Source organism: Pyrus communis, chromosome 2 (assembly GCF_963583255.1).
Source record: "Pyrus communis chromosome 2, drPyrComm1.1, whole genome shotgun sequence".
Classification (NCBI taxonomy): Eukaryota; Viridiplantae; Streptophyta; class Magnoliopsida; order Rosales; family Rosaceae; genus Pyrus; species Pyrus communis.
In genome coordinates, this window is record NC_084804.1 from 4,975,248 (window position 1) to 4,999,599 (window position 24,352).

The 24,352-nt window shown below is 37.9% G+C and overlaps 4 protein-coding genes across 12 annotated transcripts; 1 reads left to right on the forward strand and 3 right to left on the reverse strand.

The window, feature by feature from the left end:
* Positions 1–685: 685 nt before the first annotated feature.
* Positions 686–8,856, forward strand: LOC137726147 (cullin-4-like). Its single transcript, XM_068465022.1, has 17 exons — positions 686–1,152; positions 2,335–2,450; positions 2,535–2,881; positions 3,627–3,807; positions 3,995–4,117; positions 4,216–4,503; positions 4,848–4,973; positions 5,139–5,240; positions 5,329–5,382; positions 6,455–6,561; positions 7,039–7,099; positions 7,190–7,321; positions 7,427–7,564; positions 7,759–7,839; positions 8,046–8,126; positions 8,234–8,314; positions 8,454–8,856. Exons 1-17 carry the CDS (start codon positions 780–782, stop codon positions 8,565–8,567), a joined length of 2,505 nt encoding a protein of 834 aa, XP_068321123.1. The 5' UTR covers positions 686–779; the 3' UTR covers positions 8,568–8,856.
* A 703-nt stretch (positions 8,857–9,559) lies between these two features.
* Positions 9,560–10,018, reverse strand: LOC137721939 (uncharacterized). The gene has a single exon (XM_068460958.1). The coding sequence runs from the start codon at positions 9,927–9,929 to the stop codon at positions 9,645–9,647; it is 285 nt and encodes a 94-aa protein (XP_068317059.1). The 5' UTR covers positions 9,930–10,018; the 3' UTR covers positions 9,560–9,644.
* Positions 10,019–10,953: 935 nt separating this feature from the next.
* On the reverse strand, positions 10,954–13,719 carry LOC137725537 (F-box/kelch-repeat protein At1g30090-like). 3 transcript variants are annotated; one of them, XM_068464264.1, is made up of 2 exons: positions 11,826–13,718; positions 10,954–11,297 (listed from the first exon to the last, which is right to left on the reverse strand). In XM_068464264.1, exons 1-2 carry the CDS (start codon positions 13,026–13,028, stop codon positions 11,292–11,294), a joined length of 1,209 nt encoding a protein of 402 aa, XP_068320365.1. In that variant the 5' UTR covers positions 13,029–13,718; the 3' UTR covers positions 10,954–11,291. The 3 variants fall into 3 exon arrangements, with proteins under 3 accessions (XP_068320365.1, XP_068320363.1, XP_068320364.1); XM_068464262.1 differs by lacking the exon at positions 10,954–11,297 and adding an exon at positions 11,324–11,473 and having other exon boundaries at positions 11,826–13,719; XM_068464263.1 differs by lacking the exon at positions 10,954–11,297 and having other exon boundaries at positions 11,624–13,717.
* Positions 13,720–15,530: 1,811 nt separating this feature from the next.
* On the reverse strand, positions 15,531–24,352 carry LOC137726350 (uncharacterized). Of its 7 annotated transcripts, XR_011067615.1 has the most exons (7): positions 24,216–24,352; positions 23,113–23,692; positions 22,455–22,512; positions 17,547–17,576; positions 16,806–17,479; positions 16,659–16,731; positions 15,531–16,576 (listed from the first exon to the last, which is right to left on the reverse strand). XR_011067615.1 is itself a non-coding variant. In XM_068465267.1 (5 exons), exons 3-5 carry the CDS (start codon positions 22,505–22,507, stop codon positions 17,248–17,250), a joined length of 315 nt encoding a protein of 104 aa, XP_068321368.1. In that variant the 5' UTR covers positions 22,508–22,512; positions 23,113–23,692; positions 24,216–24,352; the 3' UTR covers positions 15,531–17,247. The 7 variants fall into 7 exon arrangements, 1 of the variants encoding a protein (XP_068321368.1); XR_011067616.1 differs by having other exon boundaries at positions 15,531–16,532; positions 16,659–17,479; XR_011067614.1 differs by having other exon boundaries at positions 15,532–16,576; positions 16,659–17,479.

A 24,352-nucleotide genomic window follows, 5' to 3' on the forward strand; every position in this document is an offset into this window, starting at 1 on the left:
TTAACAAAATATAAACCATAAAACCTAAAAAAACAAGAAAGAAAAAAAATCTTTAGTCATTATTTCAAAAAGATATTTGGTCATTAATTACAGGAAAAAAAAAAGAAAGAAAAATGAATTAACTCTGACCTGGTTTGGTACTGAGGTGATTCTGAAAAAAACTGCTATAAAAAAAGCTGGGAGCTGTTTTTGTGTTTGGTAAACACTCAGCTTCAACTTTTTTTTCACAGTTTTGCATGAAAAAAAGCCAAAAACAAGAAGCTGCAAAACCTAGCTTTGAAAAACTGGCTTTTTTTTTCACATTTGTTTTATATAAAAGTTTACCAAAACACTCTAATAGTGTTTTTTTTTCTTTTCAAAAGCAATTTTACAAAAAAATTTACCAAACACTCTGCTGTTTTATTTCACAGCTGCTTATTTTCATAGCACAGCAGAAGCAGCTTTTTTTCAAAGCACATCAATACCAAACCAGCCCTCTCTCCTGAGAGATTTTTCAGTGTAATCGTTACACGGAATGATATATCATGTGTCATTACATAAATAGTGAAATATATATGTCCAAAACTTAACAACTTAAAAAATATAATTTTTCACTACGTGTATCATCTGTGTTCCCGTCACAATTAAAATTTTCTTCTCTCTTATCTGTTCTCTTCTCTCTCTCTATCTCTGTCTCGTGCCGGGGTCTAATCTGTCAGCTGCTGCCTTCTCAAATCTTCGTCTCGCTTTCTCTCTCCTCACTTTCTCTCTCTATCTCTTTCACTTACAATGCGCTGTTGATGAGTTTGATGTCTCACCCCACCAAACGCTCCTCAGCCATCAACCACAGCAGCAGCGGCACCTCCTCCTCCTCTTCCTCCTCTCTCAACCCTTCTTCCGCCGGCCCACCCATGAAAAAGGCCAAGTCGCAGGCGGTGGCCTGTTCCCTCGATCCCAGCAAAAATGGCCTCCACCACCACCACCACCACACTCACACTCACCCTCCCCAGGACCCCGATAACGACGCCGTATTCGACCCCTCTTCCATGTCCCTCGACGATGATCTCAGGCCCGACGACCCCTCTCCCCGAGGCGTCGCCGCCAATTTGTCCCGCAAAAAGGCCCAGCCCCCTCAGCCCTCTACCAAGAAGCTCGTCATCAAGCTCGTCAAAGGTACGGCTTCTTGATCCTAAAACGCCGTCGTCTTTTGGGCTAATTTTGATATATTGGGTTCAGATAGTCATTTCTAGGTTTTGTAGGATTGGATAGGATCTTTGGTTTTGCTTTGGGGTTTGAGGACTAGGGCAATTTGTTGACTTAGGTTTTGGGTTCAATTAGGTCGAACTGAGAGGTGGGTTCCAATTTGGATACTTCAATTTCATGTGGCTTTTGTGCAAAATTTCAACTTGTATCATTTGCAAGACGGGAATAAAGAAATCCTTTTATGTTTTTGAATGTGTATTTGCCCTTAATTTTCTTTCCATGCTAGCACTTCTGCAAATTAGTTTAACACTAGTGCTCGAATCTTGCGTGTCCTATGCAATTTGCATGCTTTCGATGAAAACATGTTTCGTCTGCGGTTACTGTGATTGGCTAGCTGATTTTGATGACAAGTACTTCTTAAGCCACTATCTGGTCAGTGATTGAACTAGGGAAGTTCCAGTTCTGTTTATGGTAATCTGAATTAGGTGTCAGCATTGCTGTCCTAGATGCTCTCTGTGTAGGAAGTAGTTGGTTCATGAACAAAGTGAAGGTTTTGCATGACATATAGCTTGAGCTTATTATCTACCATACATTTAGATGAGACACTTTAAAGTTCATAGGAATTCTCTTGTTAAGACCCTATGAATTGGTTAAAACCTCAGATTCATAGTAAAACCATGAGAATTCAATAAAGGTGTCATTTTGAAATTCCACGTGTCTTTGTAGTGTATTTGTATTGTTTTAGTAGTAGCTTTGTAGTGCATGGGTATTCTTTGGTAGTGTCCTTGTAGTAATTATGCCGAGTTTAAAGTTCCTTGGTACTTTCAACATCCCTCCTCCAAAACATAGGGCTAATGTTCTTTGTAGCATGATTAGGTTTGGATTAGAAATTATGTTTTTCTGGGGTGCTAGTTACAAGCGGACGTAGCAGTACACAATAATTGTTAATTTGGGCTGGTTGTCTGGTTTCATTGCAGCAAGGTCTAGTACTGGCTTCTACACACATACACACAAACGCACAGACATGCGTACACTCATACATGAAGATAGAGATAGAGAGAGTTACTCACCAATGTCATGCTCATTTTGTTTTGCAAATTACACTACATTTTGACAAAGGTTACCAACTAATTCCATGTTGTCTTAATGAAGCTAAACCCACATTACCCACAAATTTTGAAGAGGAAACATGGGCAAAGCTGAAGTCGGCTATTTGTGCTATATTCTTGAAGAAACCTGATTCTTGTGACTTGGAGAAGCTTTATCAGGTAGAACAACCACATTTCTCTTTGTTTTGCAATATGAATTTCCATGCATTAGGGTTAACAGAAAACAAATCATGTTCTCCTCAGGCTGTTACTGATCTCTGCCTGCACAAGATGGGAGGAAGTCTTTATCAACGGATTGAGAAGGAGTGCGAAAGACACATAGCTGCAGCGCTGCAATCTTTGGTTGGCCAAAGCCCAGATTTAGTGGTTTTTCTATCACTTGTTGAGAGATGCTGGCAGGACCTCTGTGATCAGATGTTAATGATTCGCAGTATAGCCTTATATCTTGATAGGACATATGTGAAACAAACACCAAATGTGCGTTCATTGTGGGACATGGGATTGCAGCTTTTCCGCAAACATCTTTCTCTGTCTCCAGAAGTTGAACACAAAACTGTCACTGGCCTTTTAAGAATGATAGAGAAAGAAAGGTAAGTTATATTCCATCAATATGTTAGCAGTAGTAAAATGATTTTGGTTGAGGTTGTCCTACTTGTAATCTGATCCTCTGGAGAGTTTTTCTTGTTCTGTTCTTGGTGGATTTCTTATCCACTTCTGTGTATTACACTTTTCTTTTTTAATAAACTGTTATAGTTTCTTCTCAAAAAAAAAAAATATCAACTAATGGTATGTTGTAGGACAGATTCGATAACATTTGTGGTGGGTTGGTTTGGAAAATGTAGGTCCAAAAAATGATTGTAAACTTTCAAGACCATAATTATAGTCCTTACTTCCCAGATTTCTCCTATTTCTAGAAGGTTAGTGAGGGTTTTAGGCTGTATGGGTGGATTGATTAGGTGAGGTTTTGATGGATGAATGCTTGTAGATATATGTTATATGTTATAGGCATTTGAATCGTCTTACTTTCAAAAGGAAACTTCTCACTTTTAAGTTCATTATATATAGCCAAGATTGTGTTGGGTCTGTAAGGGTAGACACTTGCAGCTCCAAATGTTTGTCTTATTAAGGGGTAATGGGGAGGCCATGAGGAGTAATAGTATATGTGGCGTGCCATAGAGCTCCCACACCATGAAGTAAAAAGCTTAGCGCCCAGGTGTTAATCAAGACCTAAGACTTGCATGTTGATCTATTAACATATTACAAGTCTCTTTATTAATTTGTTGCGTTTGTTTTTGCAACTAGTAAATCTACAATGTTGTGGTTTTGGTTTTCCAGATTAGGTGAAGCAGTGGCCAGGACTCTGCTTAACCATCTTTTGAAGATGTTTACAGCTTTAGGGATCTACTCAGAAAGCTTTGAGAAGTCATTTCTTGAATGTACTTCTGAATTCTATGCTGCTGAAGGCATGAAATATATGCAGCAAGCAGATGTTCCAGATTATTTGAAGCACGTGGAGGTGCATATTCTCTCTCCATCTCTCAAGTCTTTATGAGGCCTATTTACTTCAGCAATTTCTTTTCTTCTCATCTGTATTTTTTGAACATAATGACTTCTTCCTATTACTTTGAACCTATCTAGCTTGTCTCTTTGTCACTATGATGACTTATGCCTACCATTGGAGATTTTTGGATAACTTGTTGCAGACAAGGTTGCATGAAGAACATGAAAGATGTTTAATCTACCTGGATGCAAGTACAAGAAAGCCATTAGTTGCAACAGCGGAAAAACAGCTTTTAGAGCGCCATATTCCTGCCATTCTTGACAAGGTTTTGATCTTGTTATGAACTTTATTTTTCTGTCTTCAAGTTTTTGAACTCTTTCTACCCCTATGTACTGAATTTAGGTAATTATGGTTCCCTTATAGGGTTTCACATTGCTGATGGATGGGAATCGCATTGAGGACCTTCAAAGGATGCACACTCTTTTCTCCAGAGTCAATGCCCTTGAATCACTAAGGCAAGCACTTAGCTCATACATCCGGAGGACAGGGCAGGGGATTATCATGGATGAAGAAAAAGATAAAGAAATGGTTGCTTCTCTTTTGGAATTTAAGGCTTCTCTTGACACTATATGGGAAGAAAGCTTTTTCAAGAATGAAGTATTTTGCAACACCATAAAGGATGCCTTCGAGCATTTAATTAATCTCCGACAGGTAACCTTTTATCCCATTGCCTTTTCCCATGTTTCCTCGTGTTTCTTTTCCTTCATAATAAAATGGGAAATCTTCGACGGGGTTTCAAGTGATGCAATGTAGGAAAGGCATAATTTAGCAGAGAAATGATACTTGATTCAAAAGTGGCAAGAGTTTGGATAAGTTTTGGTTATGGCCTTTCTATCATGAATAACCATCTATAGATTTATTGTCTTCAGTTGAATGTAGCTAGTTTGATTCCATGTACAATCACCCCTTCCCCACCTTTTCCAGTGTGTTTACAATTTAAGTTTAATGCACTGCTCATAGACATGTTTGATGACGAGTTTTTCTTTCTGTTATAGAACCGACCTGCTGAGCTGATTGCCAAGTTTTTGGACGAGAAGCTTCGTGCTGGGAATAAGGGTACTTCTGAAGAGGAATTGGAGGGAATGCTTGATAAGGTCTTGGTTTTATTCAGGTTTATACAGGTAAGATTTAAGAGTTAATGTCCAAATTAATAATTTGATTACAGGGTTAATTAGCATATCTCATATGCATATTTTCTCTTATCTGTCCGTGCAAGCCCTTGTTACTTAGCTGCTCATGTCTGTCTACAAATGGTACTGATTTAAGGTTCTTTCTTCCTAATCCAGGGTAAGGACGTGTTTGAAGCATTTTATAAGAAAGATCTTGCAAAAAGGCTACTGTTGGGAAAGAGTGCTTCTATTGACGCAGAGAAGTCTATGATTTCCAAGGTAAATAATGGATTTTGATTTTCTTGACATAATACTGAATGAGCTCTCTGTCACTTGATTTGGCTGACCAAATTTCATATGTGGACAGCTGAAGACCGAGTGTGGCAGTCAGTTTACAAACAAACTCGAAGGAATGTTCAAGGTGTGCATATTTTCTAAGTTGTATTGATTAATTAATATTGTCCCATTATTCATGCCAAAATTAGGGATAGAATTTGTCCTCGCTGATGCATCATTTCAGAATGACTTTTATAGAGTGCACAAAAAGTGAGGTCAAGATCGTAGGGGTTGATTTGTTCTTAAACTTAATCCAGGCCCAAGGTTGCTCATCTCTATAGGATGTAAAATGTGGAAATGGATCTCTTACAGGCTTGTTTAACTGTTATAGTCTAATGAATTCTTGTACTAATTTAAGCTATTCCATCTTACATGCTGGTAGGTGTTGTAGTTAACATAGCACGAATAACACAGTTTCTAGGCTTAACTTTTTCGCTGTTCTCTTTTTGCGAGTACTCTTGGCTGTTCTACTGTTGGAGGATTTTGTTAAAGATTGTAGATTTAATTAGCAATGCAAAGCATTATCTGATAGCCATTAGTTGATCACAATATGCGGTACCACATTAGTGGTTTTCAGTCAACCATTTTGCTCATGTAACACTATGATAGGTACTAGGGAAGGAAACTAGGGAGAATGAATTAGGGTATGTTATGAAAGGAACGAAAAGTTGGAAGGATGGAGAGGAGTGTTCTTCTCTCCTGTTGTTTCGTATGCATCGTAGGAAGGAAAGGCTAGTCGAAATGAAGGAACAATTGGAATCTCCTTCTGAATGTCTTACTTTATTTGTTTTCTGTTTTTCGTTGCAGATGAAAACCATATTTAATGATGGTAAAACACAAGAAAAGGAACTTTCTGTATGGTTGAGTTCAACTTTGCTCATGTTATGGGTTGTAGGTTTTTTTCTTTTCTTTGTGGGCAACAGGGGAAATGTAAATAGTATAGCACTGGGTTGAGATCAACAAAGTTCATTTGTATATGAGCTCCTGTAGTTAGTTTGGGATTCATAATTACTTTCTGTATCGTCCACTTTCTTCATTTCTTCTAAAAATCATAGTTACTTTATATAGGGATGGATTTGTGATTCACTTGTGGCTAGAGTTATATTGCAATATTTAATGATACTAATTTTTTTTTTTTTGCATGTACATCTTTTCAGGATATTGAACTGTCGAAAGAGATAAACGAGTCCTTCAAACAATCATCCCAGGCTAGGACAAAACTCCCATCAGGGATTGAGATGAGTGTTCATGTCCTTACGACTGGGTATGCTTCAAATTATTATTTTTTCTTTTAATTTTAAAAAATGGAATGCGAAAAGTTGGTTTGGTTTCTTGTGATGTGTTCAATATGTTCCCTTACAATATTAGCATTAAAACTGAAGATCATGAATCTGACTAAACATTTGTCTTAAAAAAATGAATTCATAAATTTTCACATTTAATTTAAATTTCTTCGATATTGCTGGATCTACTTTAAAACTGTTTATAAAGTTTGGTGAATTTGATTTATATGTCATTTCCATTTAATTCAACCGCATTTCAATCTGTCAAACAAGATATATTCTATATTTATTTAAAAGTATTCATTTGTGCATATACCTTATTATTGAAATTATACATTTTAGTGAGAGAACATATGGAACCTATTGTGAAGAACTTTACTTAGAACTTGGACTTTATTTTTTTGCATTGTTTATTTTCTCCGTATCTGCAAAGAGTTCTAAGTAGTGCTTTGGTACAGGTACTGGCCTACATATCCTCCCATGGATGTTAGACTTCCTCATGAATTGAATGTATACCAGGTCAGTACATGCTACCCAACAGATGCTTTCATTTTTGGCGAGGTTAATGTGCTTAGTAAATTGTTTAACTCATTTTTCTTTGTTCAACAGGATATCTTCAAGGAGTTTTACCTAAGCAAGTACAGTGGTAGGCGTTTGATGTGGCAAAATTCATTAGGCCACTGTGTCTTGAAAGCAGAGTTTCCTAAAGGCAAAAAGGAGCTTGCAGTTTCTCTGTTTCAGGTTGGTCATTATGCTTCTGTTTGCCGGCATTCGTTTTCGTTATCCAGCAGAATTCTGTAAATCTACTTGTCTAAGTGAATGAATTATAATCGTTTGGTTTGCCAGACCGTTGTCTTGATGCTGTTTAATGATGCTGAGAAGCTAAGCCTTGAAGACATTAAGGATTCAACTGGCATTGAGGACAAGGAACTGAGAAGAACTCTGCAGTCCCTTGCATGTGGAAAAGTTCGTGTCCTACAAAAGGTCGGTGTTTGGATAACTTTCCAGATTCATCTGCAAAATCTTTGTCTATAACATAATTGGAAATGTTGAGTCTTATCCTTATTTTTGGTGTTTTTCCATTTTCTAATTTGTGCTATAGTTTCCCAAACATAATTGGAAATGTTGAGTCTTATCCTTATTTTTGGTGTTTTTCCATTTTCTAATTTGTGCTATAGTTTCCCAAAGGGAGAGACGTGGACGATGGCGATACATTTACGTTCAATGATTCATTTACTGCTCCTCTCTACCGCATAAAGGTAATTTGATTTGCTTGTGCTTAGTGCAAAGTAACAGTTATCAAAAGGTCTCAAGCTCCATGTGCACAAAGGCTTGTATAAGTCTGAGAATTTGCATAGCTGAAAGTATTGTCCTGTCGGTTTTCACCTGTGCTTTAAACCACTCAGGTTCACTGTAGTTTTGGACCACTCCCATGATGTTGCTTACTTTATTTTGATGGATGCAGGTGAATGCGATCCAAATGAAGGAAACAGTGGAGGAGAACACGAGCACCACTGAGAGAGTATTTCAAGACCGCCAATATCAGGTCAGCCTTTTCTCTGTGTTCCAGATTTTTCCTATTACGCACGTTGGTCGCATCCGAAATTTCAAAATAGATTGTTGTGATCGTTCTGATTGAAAATTGTCTGGCAGGTTGATGCTGCAATTGTTCGGATAATGAAAACTAGGAAGGTGCTGAGTCACACTCTTCTGATAACAGAACTGTTCCAACAGGTAAGTAAAAAGTCATTTGATTTCTTATTCAAATCCATTCATTTATACAAATCAGCATTTACGGGCCTGGAAACAAGTAACGAGCGAGGAACACTATTGAGGGAAATTGTGTGTTGATGGTGTTTGTTGTGGTGAGCAGCTTAAATTTCCGATTAAGCCGGCAGATTTGAAGAAAAGGATTGAAAGCCTGATTGACCGGGAGTACCTAGAACGGGACAAGAACAACCCGCAAATTTACAACTACCTAGCATAATAAAGGAAATGAAACCCAGCAGATATTGAAGTTTTCTCCTTTGTAAATGACACGGGAAAGACCACGACTTCTGTCTTGGGGAGGGAAGAAGGCAGGATGTCCTGTCCGGTCCGGTCCGGTCCCTTCCCTCGTCTAATTTATTATGTACAGCAACTTGTAGTTTTTATCTTTTTTTCTCTTAAATTTTTGTACTTCGATTGTAAAGAATATTTAGTTCCTGCGAAAAAGAGTCGACCACTTGAATGAATTGCTGTGAACAAAGAAAAAGGAAAGAATTATCTTTATCTTCTCTTGCGGCGTCGGTGGCGTCTTCTCTGTGTTGTTGTCTTCTTCACCCGTTTTGTTTTCAGTAGTCTTTACAACACAAAAGTTCGTACCAAAATTCATCAATCGCTTCTTTCACTGGATTAACGTTTGGTTTTGCAAATTTCAACAAAAAAAAGTTCGTCATAAAACGTGTTTCTGTAGAATTTTCACGGGGCCAAAAGCTTTTCAAAAACTCATGCAAGACATTTCAAAAATGTTTGATGTTTGACGGAAGTTCGTTTCAGGCTGTATGTCTTTTTCAACAGACGATAACGTTAACGGACTGGATGTTAGGGGAGAAGGAAATCAGTGAAGATTGAACTTATACTGTGATACATGGGTATGGATGCTTTTTGTTGCTGCAGTAGAGCGTTGATTTTTTCTGCCATTGCGGTAAAACGTTATTTGTCCTGGCTGTAATGGTTTTTATAACAAAATGTGACCACAAAATACCGTCACCCTGGGAGTCGATATATCAAGGGTGAAAAGGTTTAGAATGCATGGTAGTGCTTTGATGTTTTAATCTCCACCATCGGTTTTAAATGCGACGGTGGTGATTATAAACTCAGATCATCATGTAGAGAACGAGATTACAGTTCTATAAAATTCTTTTCGCTCCACGTGATAAATAACCACGACATATTGTACTAATTTACCCTTAAAAAATTTAATTGAGTTTTAGAAATAATTATTAATAATAATAACAAAATATAAGAAAAAAATTGAAAAGTAAGTTAACAGCGTATGATCGGAAAAGGAAAAGGAAAACTATCAGACGGCCTTGACGCCGTCGGAATGTGAAGAAGCTGCGATGGCAGCAGCGGCCTTGGGATCCTCCGCCTCGAGATCCACGGCGATGGTATTGACGGCGGGAGGGTTGAGAGGGGCGTGGATGTCGGAGGAGACGACGGCGTCGTCTGGATCGTAGTCGGGATTGAGGTTGCGATCGATGGCTTCGCGGCCCTGTTCGAGGCAGGGCTTGCAGGCAATCTCGATGGCGATCCAACCGAGAACCACTCCCACTATCGCAATCACTGAGGTCGTTATCGCCCCCATTTTCTTCTTCTTCTTCCTTCTCCGCGGTTCTGCTTCGTCGATTCTAGGATTTCACCCTCGAGTCTCAACTCACAACGGTGTCGTTTTGTTCATTACGCCAACGAAGAGTATATTTGATAAAGCTACCTCGCTGGGCCACACTCCGCACCACCTAACCCTCGTCTAAGCCCATTTAGCAAGGCCTCCATGGGAAATGACGTGAACATGTGTTTTTTTTTTTTTTTTTGGGCAAAAAACATTAAGTTAGTTGGTTAAACCAGTGTTCACTTTTAGAAACCAAGTTCGAATCATTCATCAAAAGAAAAGAGGCGATCCTAGTCTTATTCTTTTTCGCACTGAAAAATGGTCTCTATGCACCCAAAAATCATCTACGAAAATTGTTTCTGTGTGCTCGAAAATAGTGTCCATGTGCTTGAAAATGATTTCGACACCCGGAAGGGAATTAATTTTTCGCATGCGCATTTTCTCCTTCTAAATACTTTCTGCTCATTTATGTCTCGTAATTCTCTTCCAATTTGCTTACCTCAAAATACAAGCGTGCATAAGTAAAAAGTGCAGAATTCACTTCTCAAGAATCCCTATCCACCCTAATGTATAAGCACAAAAGACAGCAGCGTTGAGTCTTGCTCCTGGGGTAAGCTAGTACACAGTAAAAATTTAGGAAAGGAAAGAATCATTTACAGTTTACTATTTTTTTTAACGTTGAGGTACCATTCACGCTTTGTTTTCAGTAACATAGGCACTTTGTTTCACAATAGCCCCACAAATTATATCCTGTTTCCGAAGATTCTAAAGTACATAATGTATGATATCCATTGCTCAATTTAACGATCAGATATGCACTTAAAAAGTTAAGAGAATTTAACAGACAAATCTAAGCCACTTAAAACGCAATGTATACTATATAGTGATGTATAGTAGGACTCTTGAGTTTCTTCTACTTTTCTCCTCTCTCTCATCACATGAGTAGTCACGTGATGAGAGAGAGATAAAGAGAGGCGTATGAAACAAGGGATATAAAAGTATCTTCCCTCACAGGACTCTTCGACTCCAAGCTGTACGTTAACTGGTTTCCACCAGCTGTTCCTCTGTGTTTTGGTGTCCTTTTCAACCCCAAATCCAGCTCTTCTCAACCTCAAATGCCACAAATGCTCCATTAACTCCCAGTTACTGAACAATCCTGCAACTCAATTAAGGGCATGGTCCTCTTTAAGTTTGGTTCAAGGACAGCTATATACCTACCTTCACCCTTTTCTTCGACGCTCACACAGCTTCTTGAGCAATCCAGATGCCAATACCATAAATGTAAAGCGCTGAAATATCCGATGCAGATGCCACGAAAGCAACTCATCCAAGGGTTTACTAAAACTGCATACGAAAACAGTCGCAAACCTAAGAAAGTCATGGAGGGATTACGTAAACCTGGTGTTTAGGTTGGAGGAATCTAAGCAAACCATGTGACCACAATAAGGAGCAAAAGTAGCTAGCTCAATCGAACCCTATGATCATGGGCAAGATGCAGTTAAGGAGAGATGACTAACAATCTGCATTAGTAAGAGGAGCAGCGTATTTAAATTAATCTTGCGATAAACAGTATATCAAGTTCATCCGAAAACATGGGGATAATATCAGGGGTATCCAAGCAAGAGTAAAATAGTCTATGCAACACACAATGAGAAATCAAGATAAGAGAGGAAGAGAAACCAAACGATGAACAGCCATATAAACAGAGGAAAAACAACCGTATACTTAAATACATTCCAATAACACATAACCATTTTACGCACGTCCATTAGCTTTTTATAGCTACGGTATTTTATATAACCACAACTTATTCAAGGACATACAAAGTGGCAGAACATGAAATGAGAGATCGACAAGCTAAGCAAACAGGACCTGCGAACTTGAGGGCGTCAAGTCAGAGAAACAATCCGGTGCATCAACCACATTCCATCGAACACCAAAGCTCCACTTCTTCTCGCAAGTTCCTTTACGGCTAACCCTTGAGATTTGACCAACAGCAACATGAAGGTTCTTGCCCACAACATATATCATGCAATCACAGGCATTGACAGCAAAGGGTTTACAGATCTGCTCTGGCAAAGGGGGCCCTTCTATTGGTTCCCAGGAATCAGTATCCGCATCATAAACCTTAAGCTTCATCCTTTCAAGCTCTGAGACCACAAACAAATGGCCACAAATCACCACACTTGAACCTGTCCAGCCTTCTCTCAGTCCAACAGCCATGCTCTCCCAATTATTAGTTCTCGGATCATAAACCTGACCCCTGGGAGAGACAAAGAAAGGCCACAACCAGCCTTCTGTAACAAGAAGCTTTCCGTTGAGAACTGCTGCATCATAAGAGGCCATATTTGCTCCCATGCTAGCTATGGGATGCCAACTCCCTTTAACGGGGTCCAAAACCTCGGCTGAGTCAAGCTCAAAAAGATCTGAGCTGTTTCCTCCAGCCACATAAATCTTCCCATCAATAACTCCACTTGCAAAAAAAGACCTCGCACTTATCATCTGATTTATCACAGTCCACCGATTCTTCTGAACTTCATATTTCAGGACCAAGTCAAGCGGACAGTCCATATCAGAGACCATACCACCGCAAATAAAGAGAGTTCCTTCGTGGGGCATCGATACACATCTGAATCCATGGGGAAAAACTTTGTCCCTGCAAGGCATGGCAGGGATAGTGTGCCAAGAGAAATTAGTGAGATCAAGAACCTGCCATTGAATCCTTCCAGTGCACTTGTGAAAGGCAAAGACAAAAAGCCAAGGGACTTTGAAGCCTAATTCTTTTCTTCGAGTAAAAAATCGCTCTTTACTACCAAACATTAGATGCCAACGCTTGCTGACAGCTTTGCTTGCTGTGTGGCCTTCGACTGGAACCCGAAGGAGACAGTTAAGTGCAACATCATCAGGAAGGCCAGGAATGAGGGGGGTTTCCTCAAGAGACAGCTCTAACTCCGGGGAAGGATTCAACAACGAAGACTGGATAACCGCTAATCTAAACTTCGGGGATAACGCAATCTGAGAATCCCCTAGCTTGTGTACCGGCGCCTGTTGGGAGGACAGTCTAACCCGTTGCATCCTATCCCCCTTTGAGCAAAATATACAAAACCCTTGCTTTAAATGCAACTTAGTTCCTATATTTCGTCTCCGATAATCTTACTAAGAAAAGCACTTATCTTCCACAGGTTTTGTGCAAACAAAGCAATCCCAATATCCAAATTTACAGAAGCAAAGCCCTTTGCATGATCACAATCTAAACATCCAAACTTCTACTCACATTTATGAACAAAAAAACATGAACTTTTCCTCTCTATATACACCGCAGCCACTGTAGCCAATCAGAACACCAAATTCAGAACCAAAAGCTACGAAATTTCATCCCACTGATTAAAAAAACAGAAAACACCCAAATTTCACAATCACTCATAAAACAAAAATACCTCAAAAAGCAGCTCAAAATCCAATCTTTTGTCCTTTAATGCAAGCAAATCCAACCGAAGACAAAAACCCAGTTCGGAAATCATACAGAATCAAACTTTCTGTGACCTTTTCAGCTTCAACATTCACCAAACACTAAACCCAGAAGAACACAAACAAGCTGTACAGCTTGTGAACATAAGCAGCATAGGAGAGCGAAAGAAGGAAGAGAGAGAAAGTGGTAAGGGGAACAATGACTTACAACCAGAAAAGGGTTGAAAGATTGTTATATAAAGATGGTGACTTGATAAGATTTAGAGAGGTTTTTTTTTTTTTTTCATTTGCAAGGAAGAGAAGGAACATGGTTCTTTGATTCTGGATTAAGTAATAATTACGCGCCAAATCAGCGAGGTAATTACGCATGAGAGTGAAAAGATGCGGAATTCTTTTGATATAAGTTGGAGAGTGATTTGCACGCTCCTTAAGGAAAGTGGAGTAAGCTGCGGACTCACTCTTAAAATATTGAAAAGGAGATTGACTACAAAATAAGATTAAGATTAAGATAAATGATAAAACCCTTGTTAATGCGTGTTTTTATGCTCGAAATGTTGTGTTTGATAGAGATTTTTGTTTTAAGTTCAATTCTAGAAGCTTGCATGTTTATTTTAGTTCTACTTATCTATGTAGTTATTTGATTTTCTTTTTGTTTCTGAACTTTTGACTTAACGTAATCATAACGCATAATTATCTTAAGGGTTTGAACATTTCGGTTAGTTTGAGCTACAAATATATGTTATTGTATATCTTGCTAATTAACAAATAAGCGAGAACGAGTGTGTTATGTAATTTTGGACGAAGACCTATTAGAATCAAAGTTATGACATCATATTAGACCTATTATTAAAGTTAGAGGTGAAATCAGCTCAAAATAGCTTGAATTTGCATTTATTCATGCTAGTGTTTGATGGAAGAAATTTGACCACTTATGTGTTAAACTAGTAATCCATGCATAAAATAAAGGGCCCTAAAATAAAATAGAATAAGTTCTCAACTTTATATCTTATAAAGTCCCATATATTATTCTCCTTTGCTAGGAAGATAAGAATTTTGCTGTGATTAAACCTTGGAGGTACCACAATGCTAAAGGAGCAAGATACCATCATTCACTTTTAACAAAATGAGAAAGAAAGGGAACCATCACGAGGAGGTTTAATGGTCGAGGTGAACTTCAGGTACATATTCCACATGATTGGTTTTGAGTTTGATTCTTACTGCTCGTGAAGACTGAAATGCCTCTGTGGATCTTCCCAACTCCTGACTAGTCCCTAAAAAAGAAAATTAAAAATAAAATTAAAAAATTAAAAAAAATTAAAAAAAAAAAAGAAGAAGAAGAAAAGGGATGTCTCCTCTAAACGGAAGAAAAGAATTTTGCAGTCATCAAACCTTGGAGGTACCACAATGCTAAAGGAGAAAGATACCATTATTCTCTTTTAACAAAAAGAGAAGGAAGGAACCACCACGAGGTGGTCCAGTGATTGAGGTAATTTCAAACTGGTATTTCACAAGATTAGTCTTAGGTTTGATATGCTCGTAAATCACACGATGGTAACTAAAAAGAGGCTGGAACGCTTCTGTAAGTGATCTTGGCCCCCAAAAGAGTGGATTGTAGTAACTTTGCTACCAACTGATTCCCTTTTTTGAAAAAAAAAAAAAAAAAAAAAAAAAAAAAAAAAAGAAGAAGAAGAAGAAGAAGAAGAAGAAGGGGAATGTCTCATTTTAACCAAAAAAGAAAAAGATAGAAAAGTGGTGTTTACATTCTTTGCTATAATAAATAAAAGGTTAGGAATATCCAATAAGTTTGTGATAAATAAATTGAGAGATACGTTTAGTCTTTTTTTTTTTTCTTCTAAGAGATACGTTTAGTCTTTCACTCTTTTTAGAGATGATTGAAAACGAAAGAAAGACAAATGGGAATCAAACCGAATTTTATTTTATTTTTTGGGAAAAATGAAACACTACTTTCTCATGGTCGCCGTGTTTTATTTTGCCATCTGAACTTTCAGTTTAATTCTAAAACTGCTTTGCACTTTTAATTCATGCAAATGTCTCTCGACGTTGGTTTGTTCAGTTACACACCGTTAAATTGATGGTCATTTTTTGTTTATTTTATTCTTATTTCTTTCTCATCACTTAGTTATCAAAATTCCAAGCGTTTATTAAGTTACGTTGTAAAATTACATTCTTAAAAGTTTTCACGTGACTACATTTCATAAAATTAGCAAAAAATTGTAACAAAATTGAGGTTGAGGTGTTGGTTTGTGAAAAAAATCGAGAGTTTATGGAGAAGCGAAACAAGTTCCTCAATTCATGGAGCATTGCTAGATTTTTTTCTTTTAATTTTGGGTAGTGCCATTCAGTATTCACACCCCTTTTGTACCTTCCGCACACATTTATTAATTTTTGTCTATTGATCTTGTTCATTTCATTTGATCAACCAACCGAAAATTAAGAAGAGTATGAGAAGTAAAAGTAAGTGTCTGGATAGCACCACACTAGATTTTTAGGTGTGTCTTGTTTGTATTGTTGGGTTTGGTTTGGTCCAAATCACATAACCATCACACAATCAATGAGGGTATGAGATGGAGGGCTAATGGCCATGCAGTGAGCATGGATTTTTTGAATCCCAAACCCTTTGAAGTCCAACCAATTCACGTCACTGCATTTGTTGTTTGGAGGCATGTCATTTTTCAACCTCCTACACTGCAATTCCTATGATTCCTAATCCTCCTTGCTGGATCGGATACTTCTCTTTGCAAAACAGACCCAAGTTTGCAGACATTTCAAAGAAAAACACATGTTGGGTTTGCTGATTTTGGAAAGATAAAATAGGCAGATAGGAACCGTCACCAAACCCAACCACATTGTTAATAATCTGGTTATGTTAAAAAAAGAACCGAGTAACTATCTAAGCAACCGGTGCCTCTCATTCGTGAGAAAAACTTGGCTATCGTGGGTTCAAACACTCATGTTTTCTGTGTCTCTCATCACCTGACATGTCGTGTGATAAATTTCCAAAGAGAAGCTCTAGCTTGTCTTGACAGAAGACTGCAACTGCTCATTAACATCCTTGATCATGATCTGCAATCTACGTATAAACAGAACAACCTCCAATCGACAAAGAAAGAAAAAGAAATGCAGCAGTAAGATTCCTGCAATGATTCCATAAAAATAATGCAATGAAGGTCTAAACACGATTCTGTACAGGGGAAAAACAGCAATAAGAATGCTTACGTGGTCGAATTTAGACTCCCAAATGAGTGTTATAGCTCCATTTGCTATCTCATCTGCCACTGCATTCTTCTCTCTATAAACATGCAGTGTTCAAATTGCTGCATAAAAAAATCTGCACTTCAAAAGGGGTGACAGCGGAAGCATTACCTTGCTTCATCAATTTTAGAATAATAGCGAAGTCCACCTGAATACATCTTTTAGTGCTTTTCTTCTAAATTGGAAACTGCAAGCCAAAATGTATCCCCAGATTTCTGCTTCAATATCCCCTGCCAAGATTGGATTAAATAACTTTCCCTGCTCCAAATCCACCAGATGCCATTCTCCTCGGCGCATCAACATTCATATTCTGACATCCCATGTCAGGAGGCTCCCATGCCAGAAAGACCTGTACTTCCAATTGGTTTTTGAGAACAGGGGAAGTGGCGTCCAGCCAACCTCTGACAGATACCGACATGTGCAGATAAAAAGGCTACTCCCTTCAAGACTATCACACTACAAGCATACAAGACTTATAATCCAAATAAAAGGAGTAACAAACTGGTTTGCCACTCTGATGTCTCCCAAATGGTTTAAGCTCTGCTGCAATCTCTCAATATATGAAATATAGATCAATGGGCCAATGCCGTAGTTGGCATACAGCAATTTTCCCACAGAAGCTCCAGCAAGAGCCAGGCCGTTGGTCCCCTTCAAAGAACAGGCCATATGCAGACACTAAAGTGAACATTTCAAGTGTCCCCCATAGATGTATATCACTGACATGTCCAATTAAAACCAGCAGGATCACCAGTAATAGTCGCACCAAATTTTCTGCGGGCATGCAACTGCAAAATGTTTAAGAATTAAAAATAACAAGCATTTCTGAGAGTGCAAGGACCATATGTCACTTACCGATAAGGTACTTTTGTCCACTGTACAACCCTATTCAATAACAGAAATAAATTTGTTGTGATAACCTTGTTGCTTAGTAATCATGTAAGGTAAATCAGGCAATTACATGCATTGTACAAGATAGTACAGAAAGAGGGATACGAAGACTTGAAAACCCTATCATATTCAGGATAACAATGTATAAGACAACAATAATCCAAGATGATCTTAAGGCTTAAGCAAGTTTGAGTGGATCGGTTACTCCGCCAGGCTTGTAAACCAAAACTGAAGGTGCAGACTATAGTTAGTAATAAAGTACGGAGGCACACCACAATATCTCAGTTTATTTCCTAAACACAATACATTTACTTCGAGGATGAAAAAGAAACAGAATAGTGCAGGTATAGAATGAGTAAAAATATGAAATCATTAATGAAAATAAAAAATTAAGATTTCTTTTCATTTTAGAGAGGGAGAGGGAGAGGGAGAGGGAGAGCTCATGTTCTTCTATCAAACCCATATTTATTTATATATATTCACTACTTACAAATACATTGAATAGATAAAGCAACAAATTAGAGATTGAACTAGATTTACCTGGCCTTCCAATTTAACATAAAAGTTATTTGTGACCCAAAAAAGGAGTTTTCATCTTTAGAAAGATCTTCCGAGGCTGATCTGTTCCATGATCACTTAGAGTTTTGTAATATAGCTGAAGCAAAGCTACAGATCTAGCAAAAGATGAAGATCTGTCTGGCTTTCCTCTTTCGCATTAGAAGCTATTCTTGACCCAGAAAGGCAGTTCTCTGAATCTTTAAAAAGAAGAAGCTCTCTCTCCGGAGGCTTTTCACTTTCCATTGACAGTGAATTCATGATCTCAGCGCTTCCTCCTCCTCCTCCACCAAACCAGTGTCCGTTACCTCCTACAGAGTTTAAGGCAGTTTTGTCTTATACAGACCAATTTCACCTTCGCCTGAAGATTGACAGAGATGTGGAGGCTTATCTGTTTCCATTGATGACTCAGAGTTGATCTCAGGCCTTTTTATTGCATTCATCATCTCAGCACTTCCTCTGGCTTTGCATCAGGACCACCGCTTCCTTTTTTCAGAGGTTAAGACAGTCTCTGTCTTACACCGACCAAATTCACCTTGGCCAGAAGATTGACTGGGATGTGGAGGCAAGGAACCACCAGTTTGAGGTTCCTCGAAGCCAGGTGACTGATTTGAGCTGAGACCTGAATCAAGATCAGTTACAGCTTTCGCAAGATATGAAATCATACCATCAATGCGGCCTTGAAGGTATGGCATACCATCCGTAAAAGATTGAAATCAATCCTTATTAAGCTCACAAACCCCATTTATGACATAAGAGAATAATGGGCTGGAAGGGACACCAGTTGGTACTGCGCTACCAGAGGAACCGGCCATAAAGGATAAAGGTTTAGAATCTGGGATTTCATCATAGCCACTGCTAGATGAAAATTTTGGAGGCATGGCGCTTGTATTGGTCTCATAGGCCCTCACATTCACCCGGCTATTTTGATTTGAGTAGAATCTCGTGGAGAAATTCGAAGGAGAGGTTAACTTATTGATGAGATTACTTGGATGCTGAAAGGAGGAGCATTGTAAGTCATATTTGTCGAGTTGTCGAAATGGCTATCATAAATCTAGCTCTTCTTTACCCTAAGATGGCCCTCTAAAGCCTGACGATTTTGTAACACCCTTTTGCAATAGAAGCAGTGGACACCCACATGTTTGTTTGCCTTTTATTTCTTAGGAATTAAAAGGACATTCATTCTTGAAGTGAAAACAGCAACCCTTAACAAAAGCCTTGAGAAGAAGAACATAAAAACTAGCATGAGCAAAAGCAATGAAGGGGTAAAGAAGATGCCCTGCTTCTTTGCCTGTTATATCCATGTGTGGGGATGCTACAAAACCTATTGATAAATTAAAATATTCGAAAAATGACAATTCTCATAAAACTCATTTAAGAAAAGAAGACACGTTACACAAATACGACCAAAACAGCTGCCACGTAAAGCTCATGTAGAGGAAATTTTAAATCACTCTTATCGGCAAGAATTTGCATGGAGGGCTCATACTGCTTAAGAAAAAAAAATGTGCATGCAGGATGAACACGTTGCAAAACAAATGCCATAGAACTATAATTAATACACATTCTTATAACATGGTCATGAAACATGTCAGTATCGTTTTTGCATCAGTTAAGGGGTAATATAAGAAATTTCATCTCGCAGCAAAATATGGTATTGGCGTAAACTCACATAAGAAATGGTCTTCACTATGACATTGAGTCACCTTTTTCAATTTTGTATCTTTCTGCAAGATACAAAGTCCAATACTAACTGATGTAAACAGTGACAGGTTGTTTCATGACACCCTATTATAGAATGTGTAATAATTATATTTCTATTACTTTTTTCTTCAACGTGTTCACCGCCCATGCAATTTATTTTTCTTAAGCATTAATAACTCTCTTTCATGCAGATTCTTACCGATAAGTACTTTTCTCCACTGTACAAACCTATTCAATAATAGAAATAAATTTGTTGCAATAACCTTGTTGCTTAGTAATCATGTAAGGTCAATAAGGCAATTATATGCATTGAATAGATATAGCTACAAATTAGAGATCGATCTAGACTTATTTGGCCTTCCTATTACGCATAAAAGCTATTTGTGACCTAGAAAAGGAGTTTTCATCTTTAGAAAGCTCTTCCGAGGCTTATCTGTTCCATGGTCCCTTCGAGTTTTGTAATATAGCTGATACAAAGCTACAGATGTAGCGAGAGATCAAAATTTGTTTGGCTTTCCTCTTTCGCATTAAAAGTTATTCATGTCCCAGAAAAGCAGTTCTCTGAATCTTTAAAAAGAAGAAGCTCTCTCTTTGAAGATTCTCTCTTTCCATTAACGATGAATTCATGATCTCATCACTTCCTCCTCCTTCACCAAAGCAGTGTTCGTTACCTCTTACAGAGTTCAAGGCAGTTTGTGTCTTATACAAACGATGTGAATTCATGATCTGACCTTGGCCTAAAGATTGACAGAGATACGGATGCTTATCCATTTCAATTGACGACTCAGAGTTGATCTTAAGCTTTTTTAGTGCATTCATCATCTCAGGTGTTCCTCTGGCTTCACGTAAGAGTACCGTTTCCTTTACTCAGAGGTTAAGACAATCTCTGTCTTACACCGACCGATTTCACCTTGGCCAGAAGATTGACTGGGATGTGGAGGCAAGGAACCACCAATATGAGGTTCCTTGAAGTCAGGTGACTGATATGAGCTAAAACTTGAATCAAGATTAGTTATAGCTTTCACAAGATATGAAATCATACCATCGATGCAGGCCAGAAGGTATGGCGTACCATCCATAAATGATTGGAATTGATCCTTATTAAGCTCACAAACTCCATTTATGACAAAAGAGAATAATCGATCCATTTGTGTAACGTATCTTCTTTTCGTAAATGAGTTTTATGAGAACTGCCGTTTTCCGAATATTTTTATTTATCAGTAGGTTTTGTATCATCCCGCACATGGTATAATAGAGGAAAGAAGCAAGGTATCTTCCTCACCGTTTCATTGTTTTTGCTCCTACTAGTTTTTATCTTCTTCTTCTCAAAACTCTTGTTAAGGGTCGCCATTTTCACTTCAACAATGAATTTCCTTTTAACCCCTAAGAAAGGAAAGGTAGAGAAACATGTGGGTGTCCACTGCTTCTATTACAAAAGGGTGAATATGACAAAAAAGTTGCCACGTAGAACTTATGTAATGGAAACTTTAAATCAATATTATCGCCAAGAATTTGCATGGAGAGCTCATACTACTTGAGAAAAAAATTTGCATGGACAATGAACATGTTGCAGAATGGTCATGAAACATGTCAATACCGCTTTTGCATCAGTTACGAAGTAGTATTGGAAATTTCATCTCGCAGAAAAATAGGGCATTGGCGTAAACTCACATAATGGTCTTGACTATGACATTGAGTCACCTTTCTTAATTCTGTATTTTTCTACGAGATAAAAAATCCAATACTAACTGATGCAAAAGCAGCAGTGATACATTGTTTCATGACACCCTATTATAGAATGTGTAATAATTGAGTTCTATTACATTTGTTCTTCAACGTGTTTGCCGCTCATGCAATTTATTTTTCTTAAGCATTAATGACACTCTTTCATGCAGATTGTTGGCGATAAGATTGATTTAAAGTTTTACTGCATAACCTTTACGTGACAACATTTTTTATCCTATTAAGCATTAACGGCTTTCCTAGATCAATCTCCTAGATCAATCTCTATATTTGTAGTTATCTATTCATTGCATTTGATATTTATATAGATTATAGACGTAGGGTTTGATAGAAGGACATGAGGTCTCCCTCTCTGAAATAAAAAAGAAATCTTCATTTTTTTTTTTTACCCTTTCATTAACGTCTTCATATTTTTATTAATTCTATATCTGCACTTTCAGCTGTCTACCAATGAATTTATTTCTTCCTTTTTCTTATATCTCTTTTCTTCATTAAATTTATTATAATTTATTATTTTAAATGTTAGATTACAATGAACAATGCAATTAGAAGAATATTATCAGGTGGGTAGCATTATGTTAAGGAATCAAGGGTTTGAGGACAAAACTAAATGTAAAAGCTTATGACAACAAAATTACACAACTGGAAAAGATGTCCTTAAAGAAAACTCAAAAGAGAATCAGCGAGACAACAACTAAAATCCCCCTCGCTATGGAAACTCAGAAAGCTAACTGATAGCAGCTTTCCAATCAAGCCAAACTATGGAAAAGGACAAATCTTTAAAATTTATAGAAACCGACGCTCACAATGAAGACCATACTCTTTAAACAAAACAAAAAATGTAAAATTAAAATTCAAAACCAGACGTACCTTTGCTTCACCTGTTGCTGAAGCCATAAAGCCCCTTGTTTCACGCCATTCATCACTCCTGGAACATTAAGCCAAAATAACATCATTTTCACATGAATGGTAAGCATCATACCTAGTTTTTGCACAGCTTCTTTTAAGGGTAAGAATATACCTATCTTTTTGGGCCTAATTGGCATACAAAGGATGTCAAAATCTTACCCAAAACCATAACAAGCCCAAGCAGTTGGGTTTTGAGTAGTTCTCTTCAACATCATTGATGATGTAAAACAGAAAAGGACAAAAATAAAAATAAAAACCGTAAACGCCTTTCAAAATGCTGAGCTTGAACCATTTTGGGTTGGACTCGAATTTTTTTCAGTAGTCTTTTCAAGACCATTTCGAATGTTCAAATGGTTTCAGGTACTATACTTGAAATCTTTTTCAGCATGCTCAGAAGGCTTCAAGTAAAGTACTTCAAAACCATGTTTACATTTTTTTTTTTCGTTTCAGCTACATTACTTGAAGATATGTCAAGCTAGTTTCAAAGCTTAATAAAAAGTGTCAATGAAAACATGAAAAGTTTAAAACAGTTGAAAAGACGATAATGCATTCTCTAGATAATAAATGACTACAGCAACTTTAGGCCTATTCGTGTCCCAATTCTAGGTAGCAAACTCACTTTCGAAATTGAGATGAAGAGTAATAGCGTTGTTGCAGGTTTTACAGTAATGACCAGTTGAGCCACATTTTCCACAATTCCGTGTAGACTGTTCTTCTCCATGAGACTTTCTTTTTTTTTTTGGTTGAGATGAAAATCTTTCCTTCTTGCACCTTTCGCATGACCTCCATTTAGAAGAAAGTTCTTACCCTAATATCTTTCAATGCACATTCAAAAACCCTCCTAGCTGTCGAATAACTTATATCCACTCCAAGATCTTTCCGCACATCCTCAATCATATTTTTCGGTTTGCATTGGCACAAAACACGCTTGTACTTTGACTTTACAAACTCACCAATGAGAGAGCTGCTTGCTTGTGGTTGACTGCCATTTTTAGCATCTACTGAACCGCCATTTTTAGCATCTGATGAACAAGAGTGGCGGCTATCATATTTTGTTGTCATAAAATAATCAGCCTCGCGACTTGGTCGCATGGACTTTCCATATGCAGTTTTCATTCACGCAGTTCAGCAATTCTCCAATTTGATTGGACATGTAAGTGATTAAAAGGCTCTGAATACCAATCTGGGCCAGGATCGGACTGGTCGGTGGCCGAACAAAACCAGTAACACACAAAAGAACACACTTTTAGACAAGGTATGATTTGCAGATGAATAAGTTAACTGGGATTACAATGTTGCGCATAGATAAATCCACAACACCAATGCAAAAAAGAACATAAGAATGCAACCGATTATACAACTTATGTTAACCCAGCTCTTAGATGTGCAAAAACAAGGCAAGAATTGTCATTGGCTACAACCAAGATAAGTTCTTCCATCATGGAAGAGCTTTTGCAAGCAAAGTTGATGCTTTCGGAACAATGTAGCTCGTGATTTATGCCCAATTCCAATGGAAATGGATTGAGTCGGCCAAATTATTCAAATTTTTTTTCGAATGAGCTCATCAGGCTGCGAAGAAACCCTAAACCCTAGCTTAATTTACAGCACAAGGTTTCATTTGTTTTGGTACATATAGGGGAGCAAAATTCCTAAATCAAATCGATTGCATAATTTAATCCAACAAAACCAAAATTTAACATCAATAAAGCGTAAGAATTTTACCAACGGCGAAAGCTACAGAGTGTTGCTGACGATGGGCGCGGTGTCGCCCGCGGCGGAGCTGACGGAGGCGTTTGGAGAGTTCTGAGCATGAAGCAAGCTGTTGTACGACGGGTGTCGAGTGAGGTGCCAAGGCGTGG